The 27,659-nt window shown below is 39.7% G+C and overlaps 3 protein-coding genes across 4 annotated transcripts in view; 2 read left to right on the forward strand and 1 right to left on the reverse strand.

Annotated features, from left to right (window-relative positions):
• mtmr14 (myotubularin related protein 14) overlaps positions 1-27,069 on the forward strand; it is a 30,122-nt gene extending 3,053 nt beyond the window's left edge. For both annotated transcript variants that reach the window (XM_051414997.1, XM_051414998.1), the window contains 17 exons: positions 282-390; positions 1,529-1,604; positions 6,957-7,017; positions 7,225-7,347; positions 8,665-8,738; positions 9,565-9,635; positions 9,729-9,803; positions 10,333-10,399; positions 11,282-11,367; positions 11,853-11,929; positions 13,796-13,832; positions 14,692-14,762; positions 15,108-15,166; positions 18,085-18,217; positions 20,149-20,325; positions 21,159-21,365; positions 22,763-27,069. In XM_051414997.1, coding sequence (XP_051270957.1) covers positions 282-390; positions 1,529-1,604; positions 6,957-7,017; positions 7,225-7,347; positions 8,665-8,738; positions 9,565-9,635; positions 9,729-9,803; positions 10,333-10,399; positions 11,282-11,367; positions 11,853-11,929; positions 13,796-13,832; positions 14,692-14,762; positions 15,108-15,166; positions 18,085-18,217; positions 20,149-20,325; positions 21,159-21,365; positions 22,763-22,943 — 1,684 coding nt within the window. In that variant the 3' untranslated portion in view covers positions 22,944-27,069. The remainder of the gene's footprint in view (positions 1-281; positions 391-1,528; positions 1,605-6,956; positions 7,018-7,224; positions 7,348-8,664; positions 8,739-9,564; positions 9,636-9,728; positions 9,804-10,332; positions 10,400-11,281; positions 11,368-11,852; positions 11,930-13,795; positions 13,833-14,691; positions 14,763-15,107; positions 15,167-18,084; positions 18,218-20,148; positions 20,326-21,158; positions 21,366-22,762) is intronic.
• LOC127371851 (zinc finger protein 679-like) overlaps positions 1-27,659 on the reverse strand; it is a 395,275-nt gene that overhangs the window by 58,412 nt on the left and 309,204 nt on the right. The window lies entirely within an intron of this gene.
• LOC127371835 (copine-9-like) overlaps positions 27,206-27,659 on the forward strand; it is a 150,697-nt gene continuing 150,243 nt past the window's right edge. The window contains 1 exon segment of the mRNA XM_051414999.1: positions 27,206-27,548. The gene's annotated coding sequence lies outside the window, so the exon portion shown is untranslated.

A 27,659-nucleotide genomic window follows, 5' to 3' on the forward strand; every position in this document is an offset into this window, starting at 1 on the left:
CATATAGTGTTTATGGGCAGTGCTAAAATCACAATTTCAAACTTGTTCAGTTGCCTGACAACAGAAGCAGAAGAATATGTAAATGAGCGCAGTTGTATGGTGAATTTGGCTGTCTGGCCCAGACAACTTTCTGTCATTTAAAACTTTTTCTGTGGTCACACATTTTAAATGTCGCCACAGCGCAGCAGAAATGATCAGAAGATGAGAACAATTGATAGTTATTACAGTGTATAGTTAACGCTGCTGACTGACTGGTGAAACGTGGTGGTTTGCGTGTGCAGGTTTGAGAGCACAGTGCAGATCAGTAAGCTGCAGGACCTGGTGAACCGGAGTAAGCTGGCTCGCTGCAGAGGGAGGTTCGTCTGTCCCGTCATCCTCTACAATGGCAAGGTACTGCTGCTATGCTGCAGAAACTGCAGTCTCCGCTCAGGGTTTAACATCAGTGCTCAGCATTCTCTTAATAAGCTAAAACATTTCAAGTAATTGTGTTTAAGTCCTCCTCTACATTATACTATACATGTCATATTCTGGGCATTTCAAGTGACACCAAATATGACAAGATTCTCTTATGGAAGGCCCAAACAACAGAACGCTGACCCAATGGTTGAGGGTCCCGTCATGTAGCAATGCAAACACAATTCATACACAGATTATTAGTAATCAAGGAAACCGTTACACGATATTTGGAACCGGTATACGTTTGCTGTAAAATGAAAATCTTAGCATCAGAATCTAGAGTGAAGTGCTACATTTACTGTACTAAAGCCCAACTTTGAGGTACTTTATTTGAGTGTTAACAGTTCCCCATCTGTGGCACAGCAGCCTTCAGTGTTGAAAGGCTGTCACTCTTGATGTGCAGCCAATCAGAGTGGAACTACAGACAGAGAGAGGTGGCTATATCAGAGCCAAAGAAGCGCATTTCGCATAGTCAGACCCATGTCCACAGTGCTGGTGACATGTCTCTTTAGACATGTCTCGCGAGTGTTGCATTTTGCAGGATACGAAAAACCAAAAAGCCTTTGCACATTGTTCCCAAACGCTCTAAACAACAGTAAATAATATAGAACAGGATTATGCTGGAAAAGGAGCTAAACTAGCGTGTCCACTCGGGTGTCATGTTTCCCTGACTACTGATCAGAGCTGGAGCCGATAAATACCACTGACTGCTGCAGAGTCATTTGACTTTGGAATGAATGCAGATTGTACCCCTTCCCACGGAAGACTAAAGTCAGTTAGTCTTACTCCCATTACAAGAAAACAAATCGAAAGGTTAGTGTATTCATTATGAAACTGTTCTCAAAGACAGTAGCGGCATTGCATTGTGTACTACAACACACAGGTAACAGGCCTAAGCAGGGCTGGTTATGGATGTAAAATAAGGAACAGCGTGACCGCTTCTGATCAGTCTTTCTGTGGCTGCCAGCCACTACCTCTTTTCTGTAGGTTGAGCCTGGTGACAGGATATTAATGATTGTAACAGCATGCTGGTATGTATAATAACACTGGTCCTGTATGTTCCTCACTACAGCATATTTGCCGGTCATCCACTCTGGCAGGATGGGGGGAGCTGTACGGACGCACGGGCTACAACTACATCTTCTCAGGTACAACACACACATGCACACAACTTAAATTTAACCTAAACAGGGGAAGTTGTGGCTGACTTATTTTCCATGTGAGGTTTCAGTTCTGCGTGTGCTTTCTGACCCGTGAACAGTTGCAGCGGTTGTCAGGCAGCTGTCAGACTTTTCCTAATGGGACTTAATGTTCCTCTAAATGGCTGACTGGGGGTTAGCTTTATTCAGAGTCAGGAAGTACAACATATAATAAAATGAGTCTTTTTCAGCACATACAGTAATGTGATCAAATTATTACTGGCTGCTTGGGTCTGATTTTTTTTTAGTTTTGGCTACAAATGACTTACAATTACTATCAAGTATAAACACATTGTACTCTCACAGTTGATTGCAGAGATCTGGGAATGCTGTGATTGTGCAGAATCACAGAATGATTATCCAAAACATCACAGTTTACAGCAGTGGTTCCCAACCTTTTTCCTTAAGGGACCTCTGTTCCATTATTGAGTAAACTGACAACCCCTGACCAGTGACATATTTTATGGATACTAACAGTACAGGACCGAATAATGAACACAATCACTGCAGGACTCTTTTCAAATAGAGCAGGTCTAGACTGCACTCCTTATAACATTTACAGAGACCCAACAGTACCACCATGAGCAAGACCTTGGCGACGGCGGCAAGGAAAAACTGCCTTTTAAGAGGCAGAAACCTAGGACAGACCCCTCGGCTCTAGGTGGGTGGTCGTCTGTAAAATGAGCAATGTGGATGAATTTTGAGCAGATTACTTCCTGTGAATATTGATCAGAGATGAGGTTTCTGATAGCTGTAAAGGCCCAGGAAAGTAGTTATTATATAGTATATGGTTTTTATACTATTCTGTCTGAAATCATGTATTTTTGGTTTAATGTTTTATAATCATACATTCTATTTAAGCAAACAATTTCATTTAACTCTTTTACACAGAATTAGACAAAATGCTGAAATATAGGTCTGCTGTGTATAGTTTTCATTTAATTTTTTTAATTGTTTACACAAAATCAAGAAGGCCTTGTGATCCCCTGTGATGCTTTGGCAACCCCTAATAGGGTCTCAACCCCCAGGTTGGGAAACCACTTGTTTACAGATTTTATGTATTGATTATTTTCTCATTTGGTTGATTAATCCTTTAGTCCATAAAACAGAGCAAAGAATCATTAAAACAAAAAACAAAAAGTGCCAGTCATGGTATTCTAGAGCAGTGGTTCTCAACCTGGGGTGCTTGAGGAGGTTTCAGGGGGTGCCCAGGAATATCACTATTATTTCATTGGCTAGAAGTTAGCCCAATGAGACACTGTATGAGAGTGACTATTCTGTTCATAGGTTTCACACTCTTCACTGTTAATCTGCCAATCTACAGTACAGACAGTTATGGAATAGTAATGGAATTATCAGACGGGGACCCCTGAGATATGTATGTTAATGTGGGTCAGCAGCCTGATGTGTATTAATCTGGGGGTCCTTGACACCAAAAAGGTTTAGAACCACTATTCTGGAGCCCAAGGTGGCATCATTAAATTTATTATTTTGTTCAATCTGCTGTCCAGAACCCCAAAATATTCAGTTTACTTGGGACCATCAAATGTTTAGGTTTTCAGTGAAATGATTAATCAATGATCAGCATGGTTGTCGGGTAGTTAATACCACTAAACTACTGGCTTTGATCGTCTGACTGCTTGTTTTTCTGAGCGAGTTCATTGTTGCAATGTTGTTGTTTTACCAGATTTTTGATGACCAAAACTATGGAAATAAGATACAATTTGTTTATCCCCTAAGTTTCATGTGAATGTATTGTGATCCATGTTTATGGTATGAGAAGGAGAGGCCCCCTAGCTCTGCTGGAAAACTTCTTCCTTCTTCCAGGTGGTTAGATAAAGGTGTGGCTGCGTTGAACAAGTTTTGTAAGTTTTTGAAACTGGCAATCCAACAGCCACACCTGCTTTCTGCAGCAAATTGTATATGTATGGTATAGGTAAAGGGTATACACAGGTGTAACTATGGTGTAGTGTTTCTTTACCTTTAGGAAGTCTGTGTTTGAATGTGCTTTGAGTTTTAAAGCCAATAATGACGTGTAGTAACAGGAGCTCATGCAGTACCACAGTGTGGGACAAGACAGTTAGTTTAGGGAAGTATACAGAAATGTTTCAAAAGGCTTTAAATTCTGATTTAGGCCTGTTATAATAACTACTTTTGTCAGATGATATACTAGGGCTGCACAATGAATTGAAATATTATCGAAATCGCAATATGGCAAAGTCCAATATCTTTTTTGATGAAGGTAAAATGTGTGATAAACAGCATTATAATGAAGTACTGTAGTGCTGCAGAGATGCCCTGACCTACAAATCTTCATTCCTTAACAGGCAATGTAGTAACAGTAGGGAATACCCTGTTCTTTATTCTGGCATCATCAGGGTTCCCATGAGTCCTGAACATTTAGAGACTCATTTTTCAGTAATGGAAACACCAGGAAATTGATTAAAATGACCAAATATCCTGGAAATAATCTATACTGACATGGATTCTTTTGTATTTTAGCTCCTCACTCAGATTGCCTACGTAATCCTGTTGGTGGGTTAAACTGTGTATCTGGTAAACCCGCTTTGAAGTGTCAAAGTGGAACTGACTTGCAGTGGTTTTTTTTCAGAGCTACGAGGGAAATCCTCATATCTCCACGCATACAGCCTATTAATGATAACATTTCTTGTTCCTGTGTTTGATGAATACATGGACAGTTATGTTAATCGTACGTACAATGAACTCTTCAAAACCACAGCTTATATGACTGTTGGTAAGCAGTTGCTGTCCTGTATAATCAAGTAAAACTCCTGGAAAAAGCAGAGTGGGAACCCTGCATCATTTTGGCTAAAATGATAATTCAATATCACGGCAGTTACATATGGTATATATTGTAGAATATGTTGGTAACGTAATTATTGGGACAGACCTACTGTGATTCTGTTTTGATGTCCTTTTTGCTTGAGCTCCTTGTGATCAGGTTGCACTGGTCTGAAGCAGTGGCGATATGTGCAGTGGATATAAATTGAGTGCTGTAATAAAATCAAAAGGTGCTTCAACAAAGTATTAGTTTAAGGGTGTGCACACCTATGCAACCAGGTTATTGTAAGTTTTTTATTTTTTATTTTTCCACCTAAAAGATTTCAGTTTGTTTTTCAATTGAATTGTTCACATTATAGGTCACATTAAAGGTGGAAAAAGTTTGGACATGATTTATCTTTGTCTCATTTTTTTTTACATCACAAAAACCTGGCATTTTAACAGGGGTGTGTAGACTTATTATATCCACTGTATGTAGCAATTAGCCAACACCAAGCAGAGCGATGGACGGAAGGGACACACACACACACACACACACACACACACACACACACACACACACACACACACACACACAATACTACTTAAACAGGTTTTGTGAACTATTAGCAAATTAAGCTAGGTGGAGAAACTTGTAGACCCAGATTGCTGACTGGGCTTTCACATTACCTTTATTCATTTGGCAAATGCCTTTGTCCAAAGCACTTACAATAAGTGCCTTCAACCTCCATGGGAACAAGAGTTAGATGTCATCTCAAAGTGCATCCTTCCCAAACAAACAGCTAACAGTGTGCTGAGTCAAACTTGCTGTGTCAACTACCCTGTCTGTATTTATTGTGACAAATACAGATAGTCCTGCAGATGAGTTGATGTGGGCGAGAATGGGGTATGCAGATCTACTGAGGATTATTTAATATATTCTAATTGATCAGGACTTGTTTTGATTTATACCTGTATTTTAACTGTGAAATAGTTCCCATGAGTGTAAGGGTGATGATGTATCAGCAGTTTTGAGTTTGAGTTAGAATAGTTTGCAAAAGTATAAACACAGTGAGGCTGTAAAGGTGGACTAGTGAGTAGATCAGTCTCACCAAAAACCTCTATAGTCTCATTTAGCCACTTGTTAGCAACACGTAAAAGCTTCAGAATTCACAGGTGGGGTATTTACTGACATATTTTATGTCATAGAACACAACATAAAAATATCTTAACCACAGACCTTATTTCAGGCATCTAACCAAAAATCCATTTTAAAAACCCACTGACTTCGAGGGTAGGGAACTAGAATGCTAAAATGGTAACTCATTCCTGCACCACTCTGATTTATCTGTGAGAAGATAAAACTGGGCGATAATATCGGGTAGCTGATTCATTGGTTGGGCTCTTATATAACAGATTTTTCTGTATAAAAATAAATTATTTATTATTATTATGACATTTCAGTGGATAACTTCAATAAACCTTTGCCAAAAAAGTATAAAAGAGAAGGCCAAGATTACATTGATCGCAGAAGGATTTTGGATTTCAAATATCCAATCAAAAATCTTATAGTTGCCCGTATTCAGTGCCTGTTTCAAGCACAATTGTGTCCCTTATATTTACCTTAAGACTTAAAGAATTTGCTCTAAAAGGTTTTAAACCCTAAAACCAACCCAATCAGTGTTCCCACACGTCCTGAAAAACACGGGAAACCTGGAAATTGATTCAAATGACCAAATATCCTGGAAATAATACATGTCCTGGAACAATTGAACTGTAACTGTTTTAGCCCCTCACTCAGATCCATGTCTCAGATTGCCTACATATTTTGGTAGGAGAACCTGCATGGTGTGACACTTCAGAGTGGGCTGATCAGGTGTGGAACAAACTTGCAGCTATCTTTTCTGCGTTGAGTGCGTTTTTTCCTGAGATGTGTGCAGAATTCTCACAAAAGCCCAGTGGAAAAACTTCTTGTCGTTGTGGTTAATAAATACATGACCAGCAATTCTACTATGTCTTTTAATAGGCTAATAGGTGAGAAGATTAATATGTTCAGTAAAATTAAATCACTTCTACTTATGTGGCCAAAGTCATGTTACAGGGGGGAAACTAGTAAAATGTTGTCTGTTCACTGGAGAGCATGCAGCGGAAAAATCTGGTAACCAACCGAATAAATGTGTCCCATGAACACTGGCCACCTGCCTGTAATGAACCTCAGCCACTTTATGTTAAATTCTTCCTCTACAATTCATCATTCAAATTAGTAATTGTTTTTATTTAATGACTGATTAATCGATTTTTATAGTATAAATGGAACTACAATAAAATAACCTTGAATCCTACAAAACTAGGCCTACTGGTAAATTATACTGTTTGTGAGCAAGCGCTGTCCTGTATTGTCAAGAAAACTCATGGAAAAAGATTTTTTAAAAAGAGTGGGAACCCTGAAGAGGTTGAGTCCTGGTCATTAGCTTCACTTTGAGTGAAGATATTCACCTTTAACACTCCTGTTGTTTCTAGGGGGCAGTGACGACACGTGGACGGAGTCTGAGGAGGTTCCAGAGGATGACAGCGCAGCCAGGTAATCAAATCACTGGAACTAGATTAGACTACAATAAACATCAGACTCTGGCCTGTCTGTGGGATGAATATTTGTGTGACACTAACCACTCTTGATAACAATAAAACACAACAATGAATGGCCTCAGTGGAAGTGTTAAAATGTGTTTTCTCATGTGCCCAGAAAAAGTTAATTTGTATATTTAATTTCCCTCTCCCTCCTCTGCAGGAACGGGGACTCCCAGCTCTTCGACAAGGTTCGAGGCCACGACATTAAGCTGCTACGTTACCTCTCGGTTCGCTACATCTGTGACCTAATGGTGGAGAACAAGAAGGTTAAGTTTGGCCTAAAGTAAGGAACAGCACGGACTAGTTCATCCACACATTATCTAGGTCACTGTTTCCACTGGGCTGTGGAGGGAGAAACCTTACGGGAGGCATCTGACTTCTGACTCAGTGTATTTGTGTCAGGCTCTGGATTTACGCAGATTCTGCTGTGAATTAAGTTAGATTGAGTGTATGTGGTGTGCTGTACACGTGTCAGGTGGTTGATTGGATATTTTTGTGGGTTGGTTGGTGCGGATTGACTCTCGTAATGGGCCGGGTTATCCTATGGTATTAGGATTCTTTACCTCCGTTTTCAATTACTTAATGAGGGACAATATCATTCATTTATTTGATTGTCCAATCCCGTGTTGTCAACAAAACATACATTTTGTCTAGGGATGTCCCGATCCAATCTCAATGGTCATTCTCAGCACCGAGCAAGGCATTTTTTAAACGTATCTGTATCAGCTATGTTTAGTTTTATTGACCCGATCCGATCCTTTGTTTTACATCAGCTGTCACACAGCTGTTTTTACCAGGGATGCCCCCTTATAGTTGATTTAATCATTAGTCACTGTGAAGAGTCTTTCATTAATCTGATAGTCGCAAAAAACATAAACAATGTTAAACTCTGTTCAGGAGCTGTGCCTTTTTCACCGGGACCAAAGTAGAGGGTTTTTGCAACTCGGACCTTTTACTCTTGTAACACAGGGAGTCACTCACCGGTGCATTGTTGCATATGCTAACTGTACTAGCTGTTGCCACTAGCTAGTTAGCAGTCCTATTAGCTGTCTGTATCTGGACTGTGACCTCGAAAGACAGGGAGGCTTTAAACACTACTAGCATAAGAGCGAGGGGCCCAGCGACTCACAGCTTCAACAGAGGCCAGCTGATTTACAGCGGCTCCGACCAGGAGTATTGTGGGGATGAAGACGCGGCATGTTCCGTCATAGTTTAACACTGCTTTTACATTTAGTTAAGTGTATGTGTATATGTCTGTGTATATAGAGTGTTGTAATCGTCGTCACATCATTCTTGGTATTTCAGGGGCTATTGATAGTGGCTGTTACCTGTGGAATTTATTTAACTATCAAAAGAGCAGGTAACATAGCGACACACTAAACAAGGATGTAAGAGATGGCATTGAGTAATGTTAATGCTAGAAAGGCTGGAAAATGACACTGGAATACATATTATGAAATAACGAATGACTTACTGCTATAGCTGTGATAAACCACTCTAGCAAATCAAAGGGCGTTGTATTTAGTGCTGTGTATTAAATAATACTGCCCATGAATGCTCAGTGTATCTCATCATGGCCTCTTTCTTTCTGTCTCTGCAGTGTGACATCCTCTGAGAAGGCGGACAAGGCCCAACGCTATGCAGACTTCACCTTGCTCTCCGTGCCTTACCCTGGTAAACATTCTCAGTCACTCTACTACAGATACACTGATACAATGAACAGGCCCATGCAGTTTATTGGCAGATATATAGGTATGACTGTATATGTCAACAGATAGTAACAAGAGACTGCTCTGCAGAAATGCTAAAGATCTCTATGAGGTAATTAAGAAACTGTGTCACACTGAAAAAAACCCTCCTCAGTTCATTTATCACAATTTATTTAAAAACACATAATCATAAAAGTATTTTGTTGTTTCATTTGCAGCCAACACATCATCATCAGATATTGTTTAAACACTTTAATATCTATGTTGGTATCAGCCTCAGACAGGCTATATGTCTGCCTAAACAAGCCTTTAGGGACAGCGTTGGGCTGTGCAGTGATTTTGATATTGTGGCTACAGAATATAATTCACAAATCATTTTTAGAAGTCCATTACAAAAGAAAAAAAACCCTGCTTATTACCACTTCAAAGAAAGTAGCAGAAATGATGCATATGCACTGTTTCTCCACTATTTAAGTGGACCAAAAGAGATGCCAAACAATTTTGAATGACATGAAACAGGAATAAAACAGTTGCCTACCAGACAATGTGTTACTATTCTATACAATGTAAGAAAGGAGGAAGAGGAGGCTCACACAGACATGTTAGGAAAGAGATCTTTGTAATTACTGTCTGCAGTTTGGACATAGGAGTTTGATTTTAAACATATGACAACAGATTGCTTTTCCATGTAGTTTGCCTGTAGCCCAGACCTATTAAAGTATAAGTAGTATGAAGGTGCATTAAAGTGTGTTGAATATGTGTCAATATGTTTCTGCTGTTCTTTTTTTTAGGGTGTGAGTTTTTTAAGGACTACAAAGACAGAGACTACACAGCAGAGGGTCTGGTGTTCAACTGGAATCAGGTACAGAGCCTGCTGTGAGTCTGCTCAGTGTAGGATTAAAAAGTAGTTTGGCTTTGTTGTGTTAATCTGGTCTCACTGTGTCTCCACTGACAGGACTATGTGGACGCTCCTTTGACAATCCCGGTGTGCTTTACCCAGAACTTGAACATTGACTGGACTCAATACCAGGTTACCTCTCCTCTCCTCTCTTCTCTTCTCTCCTCTCTCGTCCAGCTATGGCTCAGTTTTTCTCTGCATTATTTGTGGTGTGTTAGTGCCATCTGTTGTCCAACCTGCAAAGTGCTTTGGTCATGATTCCCAACCACTTGCACTGCACACATACAGTAATAGTTACAGTGTGGTTTAAACCTCAGTGACTCGCACCGTGCAGCCAAACATTGTTTAATCCCACATAACTTTATTTTAGAATACGAAACTACCATGTACATGGGGTTGAATGTTAGAGAAATGTGTATAAAATGATCCCGCAAACAAAAAAAAAAGATTTTGGTTTGAATATATCATTTGGTTAAACAAAGAGCTGGAACAAGCTGATACAGAATATACTGTATGATATTGCCAGTGTGCTGTATCATTATGTTTCCAACTTTAAAGGGAACATTTTCTGGTTTAAAACCCCTCTGTGCAACCAATTATGTTCTTTCTCTATTGTTCAACAATGTATTTACTCTCATGTGTGTTTGTGTGTGTTGTTCAGTCGTGGGACCTGGTGGAGCAGACCCAGAACTACCTGAAACTGCTGCTTCACATCATCAACATTGATGGTAGGTGGTGGTTGTGTTTGAGGGAGTACGATGTGAAGTGAAGGTTTAGTTGAAGATTCATGTTCAGGTCCAGTGTGTAACATTTAGGAGGATCTATTGTCAGAAGTTGAATATAGTATTCATAAGTATGTTTTCATTAGTGTGTAATCACCTGAATATAGGAATCATTGTGTTTCCGTTACTTTAGAATGAGCTGTTAATATTCACTGACGCTGCAGGCCTTCATTTGAGTCCGGCATGTTTAACTGTCTAGTTTCTACAGTAGTCCAGAACGGACAAACCAAACACTGGCTCTAGATAGGGTTGTTCGCGCATTTCGCAGCCACCGTAGCTTCTACTACACGCTTGGAAAGGGAGGGTGAAGCAAGGGAGTTGCAATATGCACTGCTAGATGCCACTAAATCCTACACACTGGACCTTTTAAGATTGCTACTTGGGCTTGCGTTAAGATTAGAATATGGAAAAGAGCTAACTAATGCCTAATTTGCTTTTTTTTCCTTCTTGATTTCATTATTCATACGGACAATGAAATGCTGATGTAATGACAGAGCCCAATTTTTAGTTAGCAGAGCTCAGAAAGTCAAAGCTATTCAATTTACAACGATACAGAGAAAATATAAATTTTTGTAATTAAGTAGTGCCATTTGTACACATGCACAGAAGTGATTAGTCAATTGGCAAACATTGTAATAAATAACCTTACAATACTATCTGCCCAGTTCCCATTCAGTATTCTGTCATCTGATTTAATGTTTCAGTACTTCACTAAATTCATCAGGTGTACATTACACCAGGCTTCTCTGTTGTTAATGATACGTGTTCATAATGCACTTAAGGCCCCTTTAAAGAGCACTTTACAGTGTTGCTGTTGTGTTGTTTCAGATGAGAGTGGCCTCCTGGTGCACTGCATATCAGGCTGGGACCGGACGCCTCTGTTTGTGTCCCTCCTCAGGCTCTCTCTGTGGGCAGTAAGTTCTTACTTTTCCTCCCCCTTCTGTCTTTTCATCTCCTGTATTCTCCCCTAGTGTCTCTCCGCATGACACCCAGTCACCCGGCAGCTCATTTGGCCCATCCAACATTCATTAGTGACTTCGGTAATCACACGCTGAATCCATCTGCCTCAGCCCCAGCCCCCCCCATTCGTACCTCTCCACATACAACTAATTTACCATTTCAAACACGCACTTTAATTAGTCTCTTCTGTATTCAATGCCTTTATTAAAAATAGAGGCCTTATTTTATAAATATGTAATCTTTCTCTCAAGACGTGGTCCATACTGGAAGTTTCTCATGAAACCACGGACCACACATGTGGGTCACTTCAAACAGAATAAGAAATCCAGTTTGGCTGTCCAGAGCTGCTTGACGTCTTGTGGATGATTGGCTCGTGGTGTTTTATTTAAAACTGCATGTTTGAAATGTTTGACTGGCTCTTGTCATGTATATTTCACAGGACGGCGCGGTGCACGCCAGCCTGGAGCCGGCCCAGATCCTGTATCTGACCATCGCCTATGACTGGTTCCTCTTCGGGTAAAAAAAAAAAAAAAAAAATCATCACTATCATAATTTCATGACTTCACAATGAGCCGTAACTCACAACGCATTAGCGGACATAAATACTTCAGAGGTGCATTTGCGACTTCTCTGTGCCATCTGGTTTGAGATGTTTGTCCGTAACGCATAATTGAAAAGTAGCTGGTTAATGCAGCACAGGGAGCAGTGGGACAGGGAGGCCAAGGACAACATGAGGCAAGTGGTACTGCTCTGGCTTCGCTCTCAACCACGTCTTTTATCCTCCCACTCTCAACATTTTCACTCTCTCATGCACACACACACTCTCTCTTGGGGTTCTCCTTTCATAATTACCAGCACGGTCCCTCCAATTTAAGCTCATCAGTGGCAGTCTCACAAAAAGCCCCTCCACTGCCAGCTAGCCCATGTAATTATACATCAGCAGGCTTGCCCAAGCCCTCAGGACATTGGCCAAGAAGAAAAGGTGTGGTTTTGAGTGTGTGTGTTTGTGTATGTGTGTGCGTGTGTAAAAGAGAGCGAGAGAGAGAGATCAGTAAAGACAGAGTGGGATAAGGCAGAGAGACAGAAGGAGTTCCCAGAGGGGCTGTAGCTGCTGCACTTTACCTCATCAGTCACAACTGAATCATATTTGGACCTTATTTGTAGAGTAATTATTGATTTCTCTACTCTGTCATGGACATGAACATTGTCGGCAGCACCTAAATAGCTGATTATCAGTAGATTATGCTCTATTGCTCGTGCAATCTCAACAATTTGATTCTGAAGTAGTGTTCATAAGGTCCAGTGTGTAACATTTTGGAGGATCTATTGTCAGAAATGGAATATAATATTCATAGGCATGTTTTCATTAGTATATAATCACCTGAAAATGAGAATTGTTGTGTTTCCGTTACCTTAGAATGAGCTGTTTATCTACAGAGGCAGCCATATTTTTACAGTAGTCCTGGATGAACAAACCAAATACTGACTGTAGATAGGGTCTTTCACATTAGAATGATTTATTTCTGTAACTTCAACACTATATACCACTGAATCCTACATACCGGTCCTTTTTAAAGGGTAAAAATAAAAGGCAAATAATGGTTTTATCATACTCATAATGATCCCCAGTGAAGACCTTGACTTATGCTTTGATTGGCTAGAATAAATGGGCCAGTTGTTTCTAATTCCAAAAAAACCTTAGCCCTGGTGATATCTAGCCAAATAGTTTAGTTTTTATGATATCACTGCAAAACTTCCAATGCTGCTGCAATACAATCAAAGTGGAATAAATTGAGTTAACGTTAGTCAATACCAAACTGCAACCTCCTTGGTTGGCAAAATAAGCCAATATCTCTATAGCTAATTTACCCGTTCATGATAACTGTACAGGGGTGAATTCTTATATAAGTCACCCGTTTAAATTCTATTAAGGGTTAAAGTTATGCATAATTAAGTGCGTGGTTTCGAAGGGGTGCCATCATAGTAACCAGGCTTCATTTCGCCCACCTCAACTCCACATGCACTCCAGTTAGCCTGGAGCTGGCGTAGTCAGCACGGCCAAGAAACCTATGGGTGACGTCACAGAGACGACGTCTGTCTTTAATTATACGGTCCTCAATACACTGAAATTGACATTTAAAATATTCTACAGAATAAACAATGACTCTGTCACTCTTTCTTCAGTAGTGAGAAGCTGCTGTGAAAACAGTGAGCAACTGTTTAAACATCCCTCACTTTTGATTAAAAATGTCAACTAATGCAGGTTTAAAGGATTCACTCAGGTTCAAAAATTCTTTGATGGGATTGTTTTGAATATTTCTTTGTACATAAATAAGTACAACTAGCATGTAATGCAGTTTTTTTTTCTGTATCTATTTCCAGTCACATGCTGCCAGATCGACTCTCCAAAGGGGAGGAGGTAAGACTATCCCCAACTTAGGATGATGAAGGTGAAACAGTGATGAAAACATTTTGACAATAGCACATGATAAAGCAAATATGTTTGACCTAGGTATATTAAGAGATGTATGTTGAGGTTTGTTTTGTGCACTGTGCATTTAGAACAAAACTTAGCTAAAGGGCTGTTATGTTTGTATAGATACTTTGTAATCGACAGAAAAATAGTTGCAGCCCTTTAACACCCACCCCCTCATTATATGCAAATTTGATTGATAAATGAGGGGTGGATGGAATTAAGTTTTATTCCTGTTTAACTCAGCCCAACAGATGTACCAGCATGGCCAGTATTAGTGGCTGAGTTTAGCTTATCACAGATAGTATGTGAGTCTTGAGACTGAAATTCTACCTACTCTTCCAGATCGATTGGTCGTGGGGAGAAAAGAAGCACTAAACTCTCCACGTTATTTCTAGGTTAACTAATTTACCACATTTATTTTTCTCTACCGTTACCTTAAGGACATATCTACTAAGTAGATTCACATACACTACACACCGGCAAGGATTGCAGAGCTTCCGTACTACAACATAAGCTAACGCAGTATAAAGCAACGTGAAAAAACAGTTACAGGCATCCAGCCTACTACTGACATTATTTAGTTGGCTTCAAATGAGGTTTAACATTCAGAGTTTCTTTCTATTGTCCCTCAATAATTAGTACAGAATTTATATCTAAATAAATGCTTTCATACAAATATGTTCACATACATATAGCTAACTGAATTGAAAGCAAAAATTAAAAACAAAATAGCAGTGCATGCAATGATTTATGTTTGGTTGCTGTGTCTCCCCTCTCATCAAACATGTCTTTTCTCCCTCAGATTTTCTTTTTTTGCTTCAATTTTTTGAAGCACATTGTCTCAGAGAAGTTCTCTGCTGTTAGGAAACAGAGGTGTGTTCCTCCTTTATGTCATTATGCTTTATACGTCTGTTATGTTCTTTATTTCTTTCTTTTTTCTTTCTTTCCTTCTTTCTTTCTATCTTTTTCTATTTTTTTTCTTCTTAACTTCTTTCTCTTCCTTTTTTCTATCTATTTATCCTTTTTTCTTTCCTTCCATGTGAAACAATCATTATATTCAGCTATGTGTTGTTGTGTTTATGTTAACACTCGTACAGTAAATAGCTAACTCGTGACTGACAAGCTTCTGTAGGGAAATGTCAGCTGTGTGAATCCAGTATTCTTTTTCTTCTTTTGATCTCGGATGCTATTTCATCATCATTTTTTTTTTTCTTTCAGAAGGAAGAACTCCCACTTCAAAGACAGTGATTTCACTGTGGAAGACCTCTGCCAGTTAAGTAAGTCTCATACATTCCTCCCTCCACACAGGCCCACATACAGGGTACCACTGATGGACCTTTGATGGATGTAGCTCATTTATAGCACACGTTCTATTTTGTAACTATGTTTAATTACAGTCGTGGTAGTTGGTACTATTGCATGGTTCCTACACGTCATGGAAAACCTAGATTTGAGACTTAGACACCAAATATCCTGGAAATAATCTGTGTTGTTTTGATTGTACTTTAGCCACTCACTTAGATCGCATATGTAAGCCTAGGTTAAAGGAAAACTGTAGTAAGCAGTTGTGAAATCAGTGTCCCATAAACGTTGACCACCTTCATCATGAACCTGCATCATTAAAAAAGGAAGAATAAAACTGGGGAAAATGTGTAAATACAAGACCTACCAGTAATATATATGACCATTTGTGAGAAAGTGCTTTCTCGTATTGGCAAGAAAACTCCTGGATAAGGTCCTTGAAAAAAGTGCTAGCCAGCTACCTGTTGGTGTCACCTGAGACTGCTCATACCTGGGGTTTTGTGTTGTTAAAGCTAAAATTGTCAGCTACTAACTTGTTGCTAAAATGACAATTTGATATAAAAGCAGAAAGAAATGGATTTTCCTTAAAGAGTGTGTTCCAGTTAGGAAAAACTCCTCAAACTCCACTTTTATCATTTGCAAAGAGAAAACCTTTTGAAATAGCTGATTATAGTTTATTTAAGTTTATTAGTGTACTTAAGTGCAAAGGGCTATTTAACAATGCTCCGCTGATTTTAAAGAACTATGTGTAGTTAACCAAAAATCACATTATAAGTAAGTAAATTATTCTAAATACAGGACATAATGTATTTATTAATTCTCATAGATCAAAGGAAAACATGACATTAAGATACTTCATGGAACTGGGAACTAGTGCGCAGGTAGTATTATACCAGTAACAGTGGAAACCATTTAACAAAATATTTCCCGTGTTTTCCTTTTGAGCTGCATATATTTTTATACAGAAGCCACAAACTCATGTAGGAAGTGTTAAATGTGTCATTCTTTAAGATCTCAGTGCAACTTGTTATATCATGTGTTCTGGTGATGTACTTGAGCAGCATTGGGAGCCCCTGTTCATTGCCACTGGTCTGATGCAATGAGGAATAACGAAGGTTCTGAGTGCTGCGAGCAGACAAAGTGTCAGGGCAGAGACAAAGCAATGAGAGTCTTGGTGATAACACAGCACTTTCATCTCTTTAGAAAATTGCAATGCTTGAATCCAAAACATCTTGCATCACAAACCTTTATGTCTGCAGGATTTGAACTTTTAATAGAGCCTTGCATTGGCTTCACTATACTGCTTTGTCACTGTTTACCAGTTTCACAAGTATACATGGCTTTACACACATACATAACAACTGTTGTTGCTGTGCACCTGTCTGTCTGTCTGTCTGTCTCTCTCTCTGTCTCTCTCTCTCTCTCACCCCAACTGGTCGAGACAGACGACCACCCACCTAGAGCCGGAGGATCTGTCCTAGGTTTCTGCCTTTTAACAGGCAGTTTTTCCTTGCCCTTGTTGCCAAGTGCTTGCTCATGGTGGTACTGTTGGGTGTCTGTTGGCTGTAAATAATGTTATAAAGAGTACGGTCTAGACCTGCTCTATTTGAAAAGTGTCCTGAGATAACTTCTGTTGTGAATTGGTGCTATACAAATAAAATTTAATTGAATTGAATTCAATAACATTGCTGTTATGTGTCAAGGACTATTCAGTATTCAGTCTTCTCACAAAGAGTAGAGTTTTTGAACCACTGATTTTACCTCCTATCACTATCTTGCCATCATATTTTACCTCATAACTAATCATGGCTGTATGTTCGCGCATTGAGCATGAATGTGACTCGTAGCAGGATGATACTGAAACAAAATATTACAGGAAATGCAAAACTAAAAATTACATTTCAGTAATCAAATGATGTGAGTATTACCATTCAAAATGTGGAAGTATTTTATTCTTTTTATATGTTTTTAATTAATTAATGTAATTTTTTTCCTGCATGTACCACTGGAGCCAACTTGCATAGTTTGAGAACCAGTAGTCTAGGGCATATGGGAAATGGTTACCCTAGATTTGCAAAACGTGCGCACTTGATTCATATATAAACATAGATATACTGGGAGCAGCTTCAAAATATTCTCCTCCTGCTGTGTTTGAATTGTTTCCAAACGTTAATCAAGTGGTTATTAATGTAACCATGATGATGAAGGTCCCGTAACCTTAAAAAGCAGTAATTCTAACACAAACCACAATGTTTCTCTAAAGCTAACCAAGTTCTTTTCATGCCTAAACCCAACTAACAGATCAGTGCACTTTAAATACGCCCTCATCCTTGCCCCTGGGGTCTAGAAGTCAGAAACCTATTGTTGTAGATATTCACAATTAAGTCGTAAAGTGACAAATCATGCTGTTACAGGTTATTTGTTGCGATGCACGGTAGTCTTAAATCAACACCAGAGAATAGTCTTATTCTGATGGTTGTACAGCTGTGACAACAACTTCACATTTGTACATCGTAGTAACATCTAGCTTGCCTTCATCTGCAAGGGACAAAGTAAGACCTGCTTTAACTGAATTGCAAAGAGTATACAGGACAAAACCATGGTTCTCATACCTCTATGGTAATGGCACACCATGGGAAAAAAAAAAGAAAAACTTGCACAAGGAAGAAACAATATTTACAAATTTTAGTTCAATTTTAGTTATTAGCGTAGTTACCAAAGTCAGTGGGGTTTTGAATGAAGTTTCCTTATGGAACAGAACCTGGAAGTTCTAGTTTCACTTCAGCTCTCATACACCTGTGCTTTCCCTGCTATATGTCTAAATGTCTGGTGAGAAGAAGGTCTACTGAGTTAGGAACCTGAACTAACCACCCTGCTGTGTGTTTGGTTTCAGAGACGAGGGATCGCGGCAGTGTGACCAGTCTGAGCAGCGAGTTCTCCCTTATCACTGAGGAGGCGGGCGGCACCTCCAGCCTCAACAACGAAGCAGTGGACCTGTTCTCCAGCCAACCCCAGGCCTCCAGCTGGTCAGTATCACACAGGCTCACAAAAGTCAGGAATTCATTTCTTTTAAAATATTAGTTTTGCAAAGTTGACGGATACATGTTTATTATTCATATTTCATCAGTATGTGTTTAAAATTTGAGCCTTTCCATGAACACCAGCACACACAGCAACATATAACATGCTACAGGTGCCAGTGAGACGATGAAAAACGAGCATTAGTCTATGAAAAGCCTCGTATTGTTACTGTAAATGTCTGACAACATTATGGAAAGGACCCCACAGAACATTTTTATTTTTTCGGTAACCTTTTGCTTGATCCAGTCTGTGAAATCTACTCTGTGGGAACTGGGTCGTAGCACCCGCAGGAACACCACCTCTCCTGAGATTTTTGAACGAGACTTGGTTATACCCACAGTAAACCAAGCAAAAGGAACAGAACATTTTTCATTTCTCTGCACGGTTGTGTTGCCAGACACTTATAATAACAATCTGAGCCAGTCAGTAGCAAAAACAAGCACTTTGATGGTGTATTTTGATTGTGTGCAATTGCTTGCAAGGATCATGTTTCTCATTTCGCAGCTGCAGCGCTCTCACTCAATACTGGAACAAATTCAAAACGTGTTGTTAGAAAATAAAATCCAGGTTGAAAAATACCAACATTACCCTTTTAGGCACTGGTTCCCACCTGGGTGTGGATCCCCCACTAGGGGTCGCCAAAGCTTCACAGGGGGTTGCAAGGCCGTCTTGATTTTAAGGGGCATAAGCAAACCATATACACAGTAGACCTATATATCAGCATTTTGTTCATTTCTGTGAAGAAAACTAAATTAAATAGTTGTTTTTAAAGTATAGATTATTGTTTAAGATCTTAACTGAAGAGCTGAACACAAGCTACATTCACAGAGCCTTCACTCTCTGATAAACAGCCTCGTCCTGCATTAGAAATGTTCAAACAACCAAAGAACTAATAGAACAATAGCCAAGCATCAGGGAAGTCTGAAGTGTCAAAAAAGAAGTCTATTAGTATGTATAATTGTTAAAAATGATTAAGAAAAATATATAATACAGACAGAATTGTATAAAAAGTTCCTGCAGTTATTGTGTTAACTGTGTGGGTTCATTGTACAGTTTATCAGTTGTTCTCTACTTATTGTTATCCATTGAATATAGTATGAAATATCCAGAAAATACAGTTTACTCAATGATAGTAAAGGGGTCCCTTAAGGAAAAAGGTTTTGGGAACCACTGTATTGCATTGTGATGTTAAAATGCTGAGGACAATGGAATCAGAAACAAAGAAGCAAGGAATCTGCAAGTCATTTTTTTACAGGGAGAGAACAGCAAACTCCAGTTCATTAAACTGAAATATAATGAGAAATGTCTCTGCACTCAGATACTTCCAGTGATAATACAGATGAGGTCAAATTAAATCGGTGAGGGTTCAGTGCTTAGACCATCAGTGCTTATTTTATCTGAAAAGGAGAAATACACTGTTTAGGTTGCAAAATCAAGCATGAATGTGCGCTTAAGCTGACTTCTACTTGACTTTCTAACATAGGGTTTTGCCAGGTGGCACTTTGGCAAAAAAAAATTATGAATTTTGGCTGTCTGCATCTGACCCCCTCTTTGTCAACACAGTGGTCTCAATGAAGTAAATGACTGTCCTGTGTTTTTTCATGCAGCGCTAATGTCCAGCTTTCAGGGCCTTAGCCCCACAATTGGACTGATTTAGATCAATGAAGGAGCAAACCAGTCACGTTTCCATGTCGGTTAATTTTCATGGAATTATTCATTTCAAGCTGGTTGAATCAAAATAACCTTCAATCAGTACAAAGCTAGTTTTCTTATTTCCATCAAGGCCAACATCCATTTGGTAAACTTCCATCACAACCTACTGCATACAGTCTTCCTCTTCCTCCTCTGGATGTTGATGTGTTCTTCCTCTCCTCAGGAGAAAAGGCACCACCTCCTCTCCTCAGATGGTTGTTTGGAATAAACAGAACCCTCTGGAAGAGCACCTCTCCCATCCACTCAACGAGGCCAGGTCTTCCAGCTCCTCCTCCTCCAACCAGTCAGAACACGGTGTCACACGCACTGGCAGCAGCCCGTTGGCTGTCCCCGGAAGAAGGTGAGTGAGACGGCACAACTCCATCAGCCAGTCCCAAGTTTGCGTGCCATCTTATTTTTATACACACTTAAGTTGAGTAATGTAAATTTTGGATGATCACCAGAGGCACTGTGCTCTCACCCTGCAGACCAACCAGTGAACCAACAGAGCCTGCAGCTCATGCATGGGCAATCAGAGAGTCTCTTCCTCTAATGTTCAGCACTGGATATGAAACAATTATTTGGCCATGCTCAAATTTTATGTATTCAAATTATCCCACGAATTACTGAAATAAGATGAAAACCTCACACCATTAAAACATACTTTAGGACTAATATACCTTTTAGTTATATTATACTAGTATAAACTATTTTTTTCCTTATCCAAATCGTAAAGCCCCTTGAAGCAAATTCGTTATTTGTGATATTGGGCTACATCAGTGGTTCTCAACCTTTTTCCTTAAAGGACCCCTTTTTGACCCCTGCTTAAATGATATTTCATATTGTATTAAAAACTGCACAATCAACTAGTGTGTCTTGGAAACGTTGACATATCAAGAAACAAAAGGCTGATGGTAACATTTATGTAAAGACAAAAAACAAGTGTAAAATGGGGGGGGGGTTATATATAGCCAGACATCCCAACTCAGTCTTTGTGATGAATAATTGAAATAGGAGTTAAGATTAGTAGAACCTTCCAGCCTAGAACCACAAATGCATTCCTGTCTTTTCTGAAAGCAACTGCTCGACTTGTTATCTGCTTATTATCATTACGCAGTATGGAAGACCTGTGAATACCTGGTTGCTTACAGGTAGGACTCTACCTGTAAACTCTCTCTGTTGTCCGTCTCTCAGGTTAGCAGCAGACTACACTCGGTCAGGTTCCTCCCTCTCTACAGAGTATGGGAGCTGGCAGATAGTTTCTGGTTGTGGCAGCATCCACGACCACGCTCACTTCCCTCCACCTCTGGCCTCAGCCTCCTCAACCTCGTCTGCTGTCGCTGCTGCCTACGACTCCCCCCTGCCCTTCAGTTTTCAGGATGAAGGACCCAGTGGACGGATGTAAGTGACCCGATGTACAACCCATCCATTATTGTCCCTCTGCTCAGGCTTTCTGTTGGAACTCTATTAATGAAAACACAAGTTTTCAGTCTTGTATGTGACAGGTGGTTCAGGTACTAAGGAAACCCTGTGCATCTTTTCCTGTTGTTCTCACTAAGTAAACTGAGCTCATCCTGAATGGTGTCCATGGTATGATCAATTTAGCAAGTTCCTGTCACTGGATGATGGGTTTTCTCTCCATATAGAACATTCGCTAGTGATTCCCAACCACTGGGGGTCACCAAAGCTTTATGGTGGTTTGCAAGGCCTTCTTGAAACAAAAAAAATAAAATATTGTAACATCCACTAGTATATCCAAATAGGATTAATAGTTAAATCACACCCAGTTTGAAATTGATTCAAATAACATAAATGGTGGTGTTAATGTAGATGTACTTGAGGTAATTGGACTGGGCTGGGAGGTACATCTTATGAAAATATTTGGAAACCACTGGTCACCAGTCTCAGTCAGAGGCTGTGTGACCATGAAGTTAAAGGAGATAACCTTTTGTTGTATCTAAGTGTGCGAATACTCATTTTAAATGCCACTATAGCCACAAGGCACAGAATGACTGCCTGGGTAACACGTGCATGAGCTGTGATAAAAAAACAGCAAATGAGAACAACCATATGATGATTGCAGAATACAGATCTTTTTTTGTGGCATATGGCATTTCCGTGTGTGCCGTATTGGCATATACGCCAGCCTATAAATAACAAAATACTGCAGTACAAAAGTGCCAAATATACACCAAATATATGTTTGAGGAACATAGAAACAGTGTGTGTCTAACAGAGAGCTCTTGATTTTTCTAACTGTATAATGTCTACCTCTGTACATATCTTGGTCAGTATTCTTATTTAAGGGAATGTATGTGTTTAAAAAAAAAAAAAGACCATCAGTTTCTGTCCCTGATCTCTCCCCCCACTGAGTGGAGGGGGAGAATTGAGGGAGATGAATTTTCCACCGGGTTCTCCCTCTGACTCATCCTCCTACTCTCTGCTCCCAGCAGGGAACACATTTTAATCTGCTTGATCAGACTGCCAAATTAAGTGTGTCCCGCCAGCGTCACTTGCAGTACGAAAAGGCAAATAACGTCTATCCATCTTATTTCGGAGGAAGTGAGAGGAACTGGGACGATGGGAGAGGAGCAGAGAGATGGTGATGATGAGTGTGTGAGCTCTGTGATGGTTAATTCACGAGTACATTGTGGCCCAAGTGATCCAAACTGCCTCTGCCTGCGTCATTCTGTTCTTTTCCTCTGCTGATTTCTTCAGTTTCCTAACCTTCTATTTCTTCCTGTCTTCTTATCTTCCTCCCTCTTGTTTCCTCTCCCCCCTTTCTCTCTCCTCTTCAGGTGTCCCTTCCCCTCTGAGCGTCAGGCCCGTCTGGAGGCGGTGCGGGAAGTCTTCCTGGCGGCCTACAGCTCCACTGTGGGCCTCAAGTCCTCGGCACCCAGCCCCTCCGGTGCAATCTCCGGCCTGCTGGAGCAGTTCGCCCGCGGGGTAGGCCTCCGGGGCACAAACGCCATTGTCTGAACCCTCTCAATGTGACTTCAGTCCCTCCTCCTTCTTCCATCCATCCATCAACAGACGATTCAACACATCTGGACTCAGTACGACAAAGTGCCAAACATCTCTGTTCAGTGCAGGGGTGAAGCATTCATTTCTTTTTTTTTTTTTTTTTTTTTTTTTAAACTTACTTTGGTTTTGTTTTTAAACCTTACATGTCCGGATTGAATTTTTTCTGTGATCCTCCAAGTTTTCTCTGGACTTTTAATCTTGTGTATTGAGTTCATCTGTCACATTCAGGGAGGGAAATGGTTTCAGCCACAGTATCAAAAAGGGATAATGAAATGTAAGTGGCTGAGAACATGGGGTCTGTGCCTGTTACAGGCAGAATATAAAGAATTCTTCCTTCCTCTGTTCTTCCTTAATCTGCTCATAATTTTTTTAAGTCCTTGCAGTGACCGTCCCACGCACAGGAAGCGATATGTTTTTAGTCCTGTTGTTTTGTGCTGCTATTCTTAACTGACCCAAGCAGTGGAAAGTTCTTTTGTTCAGGTGGATTTGGAAGAAGAGATAAATACAGCACTTATTGTGTTCTGACAGAAATGGTACCAAGGTTTTTGGTTTCTAATCTGGCACAGTAAATTCAAATTGGAATATCTATCTATAAATATCTATCTAGCTTTGGGGTCTAGAGTTAAAGGATAAGGTTGAATTTTTAAAAGTCTGTCTTAATGCAGTACTCGCATGCCATATGTACATTGAAGGAGTTTTTGGCTGCTGTAGTAATTCCTTCTGTCCACTCTGGGATTGAAGACATTCCTTTGTAGTGCAACTGTACTGTATCTGCAGTCCACGTTAAGCTAATATGAAGCTTCAGAAGTTTGAGTTAGTGCTTTGTCCAGGTGTTGTCCATATTCTGTGACTTGATAAGGAATTTCAGTCTTGGCCAAATCCCTTTGGAGTTAAGGGTTCACCATACTTGAAACAAACAGTTATACAACATGTCTGACCACGTGTAAAGGCAAAAGTATTGACACCATTTCTGAAAGGCCACACTACTGGATGAAGAGGCCTGGTGTTGTAGAAGGGCAAGAGGCAATGTTCAAATTGGGATAAAGGACAGTTTCTAGTTGAAGGCATTCATGGTCTTGTGAGGGACCCAATCACGATGTAAAGTGGCTGGATTGAAGGTTTCAGAAAGTTACAGAAACTGCCAGACACAGCGCCTCTAATCTGACTCGGGATAAGGGGTATCATGTGCTGATTGATGATGCCACATGTACTTTTTTTTTAGGCATACTGAAACCTTAAAGCCTTACAGTGTGAATCTGACAATTAGTTTGTATGAAGTGTTGTCTAAACACGTCTAAGGGAATGTTAAAATGGGGATAAGGGTGCACACTTTTCAGTTTCTTGTTGAAGGCATTCATGGTGTTGCAAAAAAAGTTCAAAACCTGCCTACTTTCTCACCTCTGCACACCTTGTCAATCACTGTGTGAAGTGGAAGGATCGTGGGTCTCAGAAAGTTATAGAAACTGCCGGACGCAGCACCCCGAATGACTTATGGGATGCTGTTCAATGATCCAACAAGCACTTTGTTTGAAGCATACTGAAACCTTGAAGCCTCAGTGGGAACTCAAGTGTACAAACTAGTTTGTAAGAAGGGTTGGCCGAACCAGAACACACAAGGCAAAAGTGTTTATAGTGGTTAGGAGTGGTCATACTTGCATGCTGGGCAAAAAGTTCCGTCATTATATAGAGGTGTGAGATGCAACCAAATGTGATTTTTGGCCCTATTTCGGGGTACACTACAAAGTTATCTCTTCACAGCCTGTATGGACAGAAGGGATGATTACAGCGACCAGCAGACGTACATATGGTATGTGAGGTAGATGCCTTAAACAAAATCTGATCCTATCCTTGAACTAGATGACTTTCAAGTTATATTACAAAATGTTTTCTTCATAAAATAAGTTTTAAGGATTAAACATCCACAGGGACTGTTCTGAATGGCCTCGAAGAGCAGAAGATGAAGCAACGATCTTTTCATCTCGCCAGTCTAATGTCATATCCTTTACTTGAGTTCATATCCGGTCATTTTTTTTCCTTCTTCTTCTTCTTCAGTAGCACTGACATGGTAGCACAAGAGGCACTGAGCATTGTGGTAGCAAACCTGTGAACCGAATGCCTTTCCAACGTCCTTTCTTGTTGGACTCCAGTGAAGCGAGGTCCACGTGATTCCTGCCTGTGCTGAGATTTCCGCCCAGCTGTTACCACACAACTGTTCAGAAACACGTGAGCTGTACTTTCAGGTCACACTTAGACCGACATTTCTACCTGGGCCACTCTCAGCTAGATTCACACTTTAAAGTAATTTTCTTCAGAGATTTCTGTTGAGAGATTTTATTTGAAACTAGCTTGTCGGTGTTGCCAAACGGTTTTGACGGCTGCTGTACCTCAGGACCTTTTGTTGTGCCTTTTTTATCTTCAGTAACGCTGGATCAGACCTCTACTACTTCTGATCCAGTTTCAGGTGTATTTCTGTTACTTAAATGGTTTCAAGAGCTTGTGGTGTTTGCAGCAGATTGTTAATAAAAGTTTTGATTGTAGAGCATTAGCAGCATTAGCTTTGCAATGAAGCTTTTGGGATTGCCCCTTTATCACTCACTTTGTTGAAGGACTATAAGTCTTTTTTAGTTGTACAGTAACATAAAGCTGTTGAGTCTTATAGACAAACTGATTAGGTTGACATTTTTCATTCACACCCAGATTTAAGGCACAAAGAGATTTTCATTTCTGCCTTTGAACGAGACTGTAGCTGAAGAGGATTTTATTGATTTTAAGGAATAATTCAAGTAGGAATTTGGGAGAGTACTCACTTTCTTTCCGATAGTAAGATGAGAAGATTGTCACCAATATCATGTCTTAGTGCAGAGCTAGAGCTGGGACATGTTTAGCCTACATTAGCATAAAGACTGAAGGAGAAACGGCTAGCTCTGCCTTTTCAAAAGTTCAAAAACATGCATATCAACACCTCTAAAGCTCATTCATTAACGTGTTTATCTAGTTTACTGAATCCACACACAAACAGAAATGTAAAAATGGCAATTTGACATTTTCAGGGATTTTGGTGGTGTAATATTTCTTGATGAACAACAGTTAATCTGTTAGCCTGTTAGTTCTGGATTTTTACTTTTCTGTTCAAGTATGGGTTAAAAGATGAGATACCTGTTGATCAGTCAGTTTTAGAGGTGTTTTTCGGTGTGTTTTTCAGATTGGACGTCGTGAGGCGTTTCTAGACTTTATGCTAGGTTAGGCTCCAGCTCTGCGTTTCACTCACAGACACAACAGTGGTATTGATTTTCACATCTCACTCTCAGAAAGAATTTAAATAAGCAACCGTCTTTTTACTGGCAGGATTTGGTGTTCTGCTATAGATTCCAAGCCAAATTCGGCTTCCTTTATACCACAAAAACACATTTGCTAAACTATTTTTAAAGCCACATCAGTCTTTATCCCTTTTTTTCTTTGACATTGTAAGGAATTTGTTTGTATTTGGTTCACATGACCGCATGTATCTGCCTGGGCTGTCAAAGTGGTTTAATTTTGTAATCCTACACAAAGAACAATCTGTCCAGCTTTATTTGAGACTTTCAGGCATGGCCTCCTCTCTTTCAGCTTTCTTGGTAAGAAACCTTTTCTGAAGAGGAGCTGTAATTCAGTCAAGCTTTCATATCATTTGTTTTTATTTTGGCATCATTTCTACAGTCTGCCTGTAGCTGTTAACCATCACAGGACACTCACAAAAGCATTACTGTCATTTTCACATAGCTGAAATTACATATTCTGAGTTACTTTCAAATACTCTCCAAAAACTCACTCAGTCTGTCACTTTTTCGCTCACTTGTTTTGCATTTCTCTCAATTGCGGCATATAATGGTTTTATTTGTTTTTACAAGTTAATTTTTATTTCAGAATCTCTTTTATTAAAATGCTGCATTGCACTCGTCCTGATGTTCAAAGTTTTCTTCTTTGTACAGTTGATGCATTTTTAAGTAATTCTACCTTTGATTTCTTAATTGTTGGCAGGCTACAATGAAAGGTGAACTGAGCAGTAAGTGGCAATTGTGAATAAATGAAAAAAGAGAATGTATTTGCGGCTTGCTTATTTCGTTCTAAATGAATTAGCTTCAGCATATAAAAGTAGCTTTATACTTGTGATTTATTCATTATCATCCATGGTGAGATATATTAACTATTTACACCATACTATCTACTTCCCTTAGCGGCTGAGCTGATGTTAAGTGGTCTTTCTTAACACAGATGAGACGAAGTACAGTTTGCTTTATGCAGTCACACTACATTTGACACAGAATTCTCATTTGCCAGTTATATAACTGGAGCGTTCAAATTCACACTTTGTAGCTCTGATTAAATTCAGAATGTTAAGATAAATGCATTGTCATATTTTAATAGAAAAAAAGACAAAAATTTCTGTGGTAAAAGTCTCTCTTAGGTCCTTTTTAAATGTGGAGGTCAGAGGTCAACCCACACAGTGATACTGCAACGGAGCAGGTGCTTGCTGGAACCTGGCCTGAACCCAGTCAACTACATCCTCCCGCTGCCTCGGAGGTGTGAGCACTAAAATGTTTCAGTGGTTCATGAATTATTCATACATAAAATATTTATCTTAACTAATCAACTGTTGATGGGTTTAACTTGTACTTGCTGCTTATGGAAGGT

The sequence above is a fragment of the Dicentrarchus labrax genome, unplaced genomic scaffold, assembly GCF_905237075.1.
Source record: "Dicentrarchus labrax unplaced genomic scaffold, dlabrax2021, whole genome shotgun sequence".
NCBI classification, from domain to species: Eukaryota; Metazoa; Chordata; class Actinopteri; family Moronidae; genus Dicentrarchus; species Dicentrarchus labrax.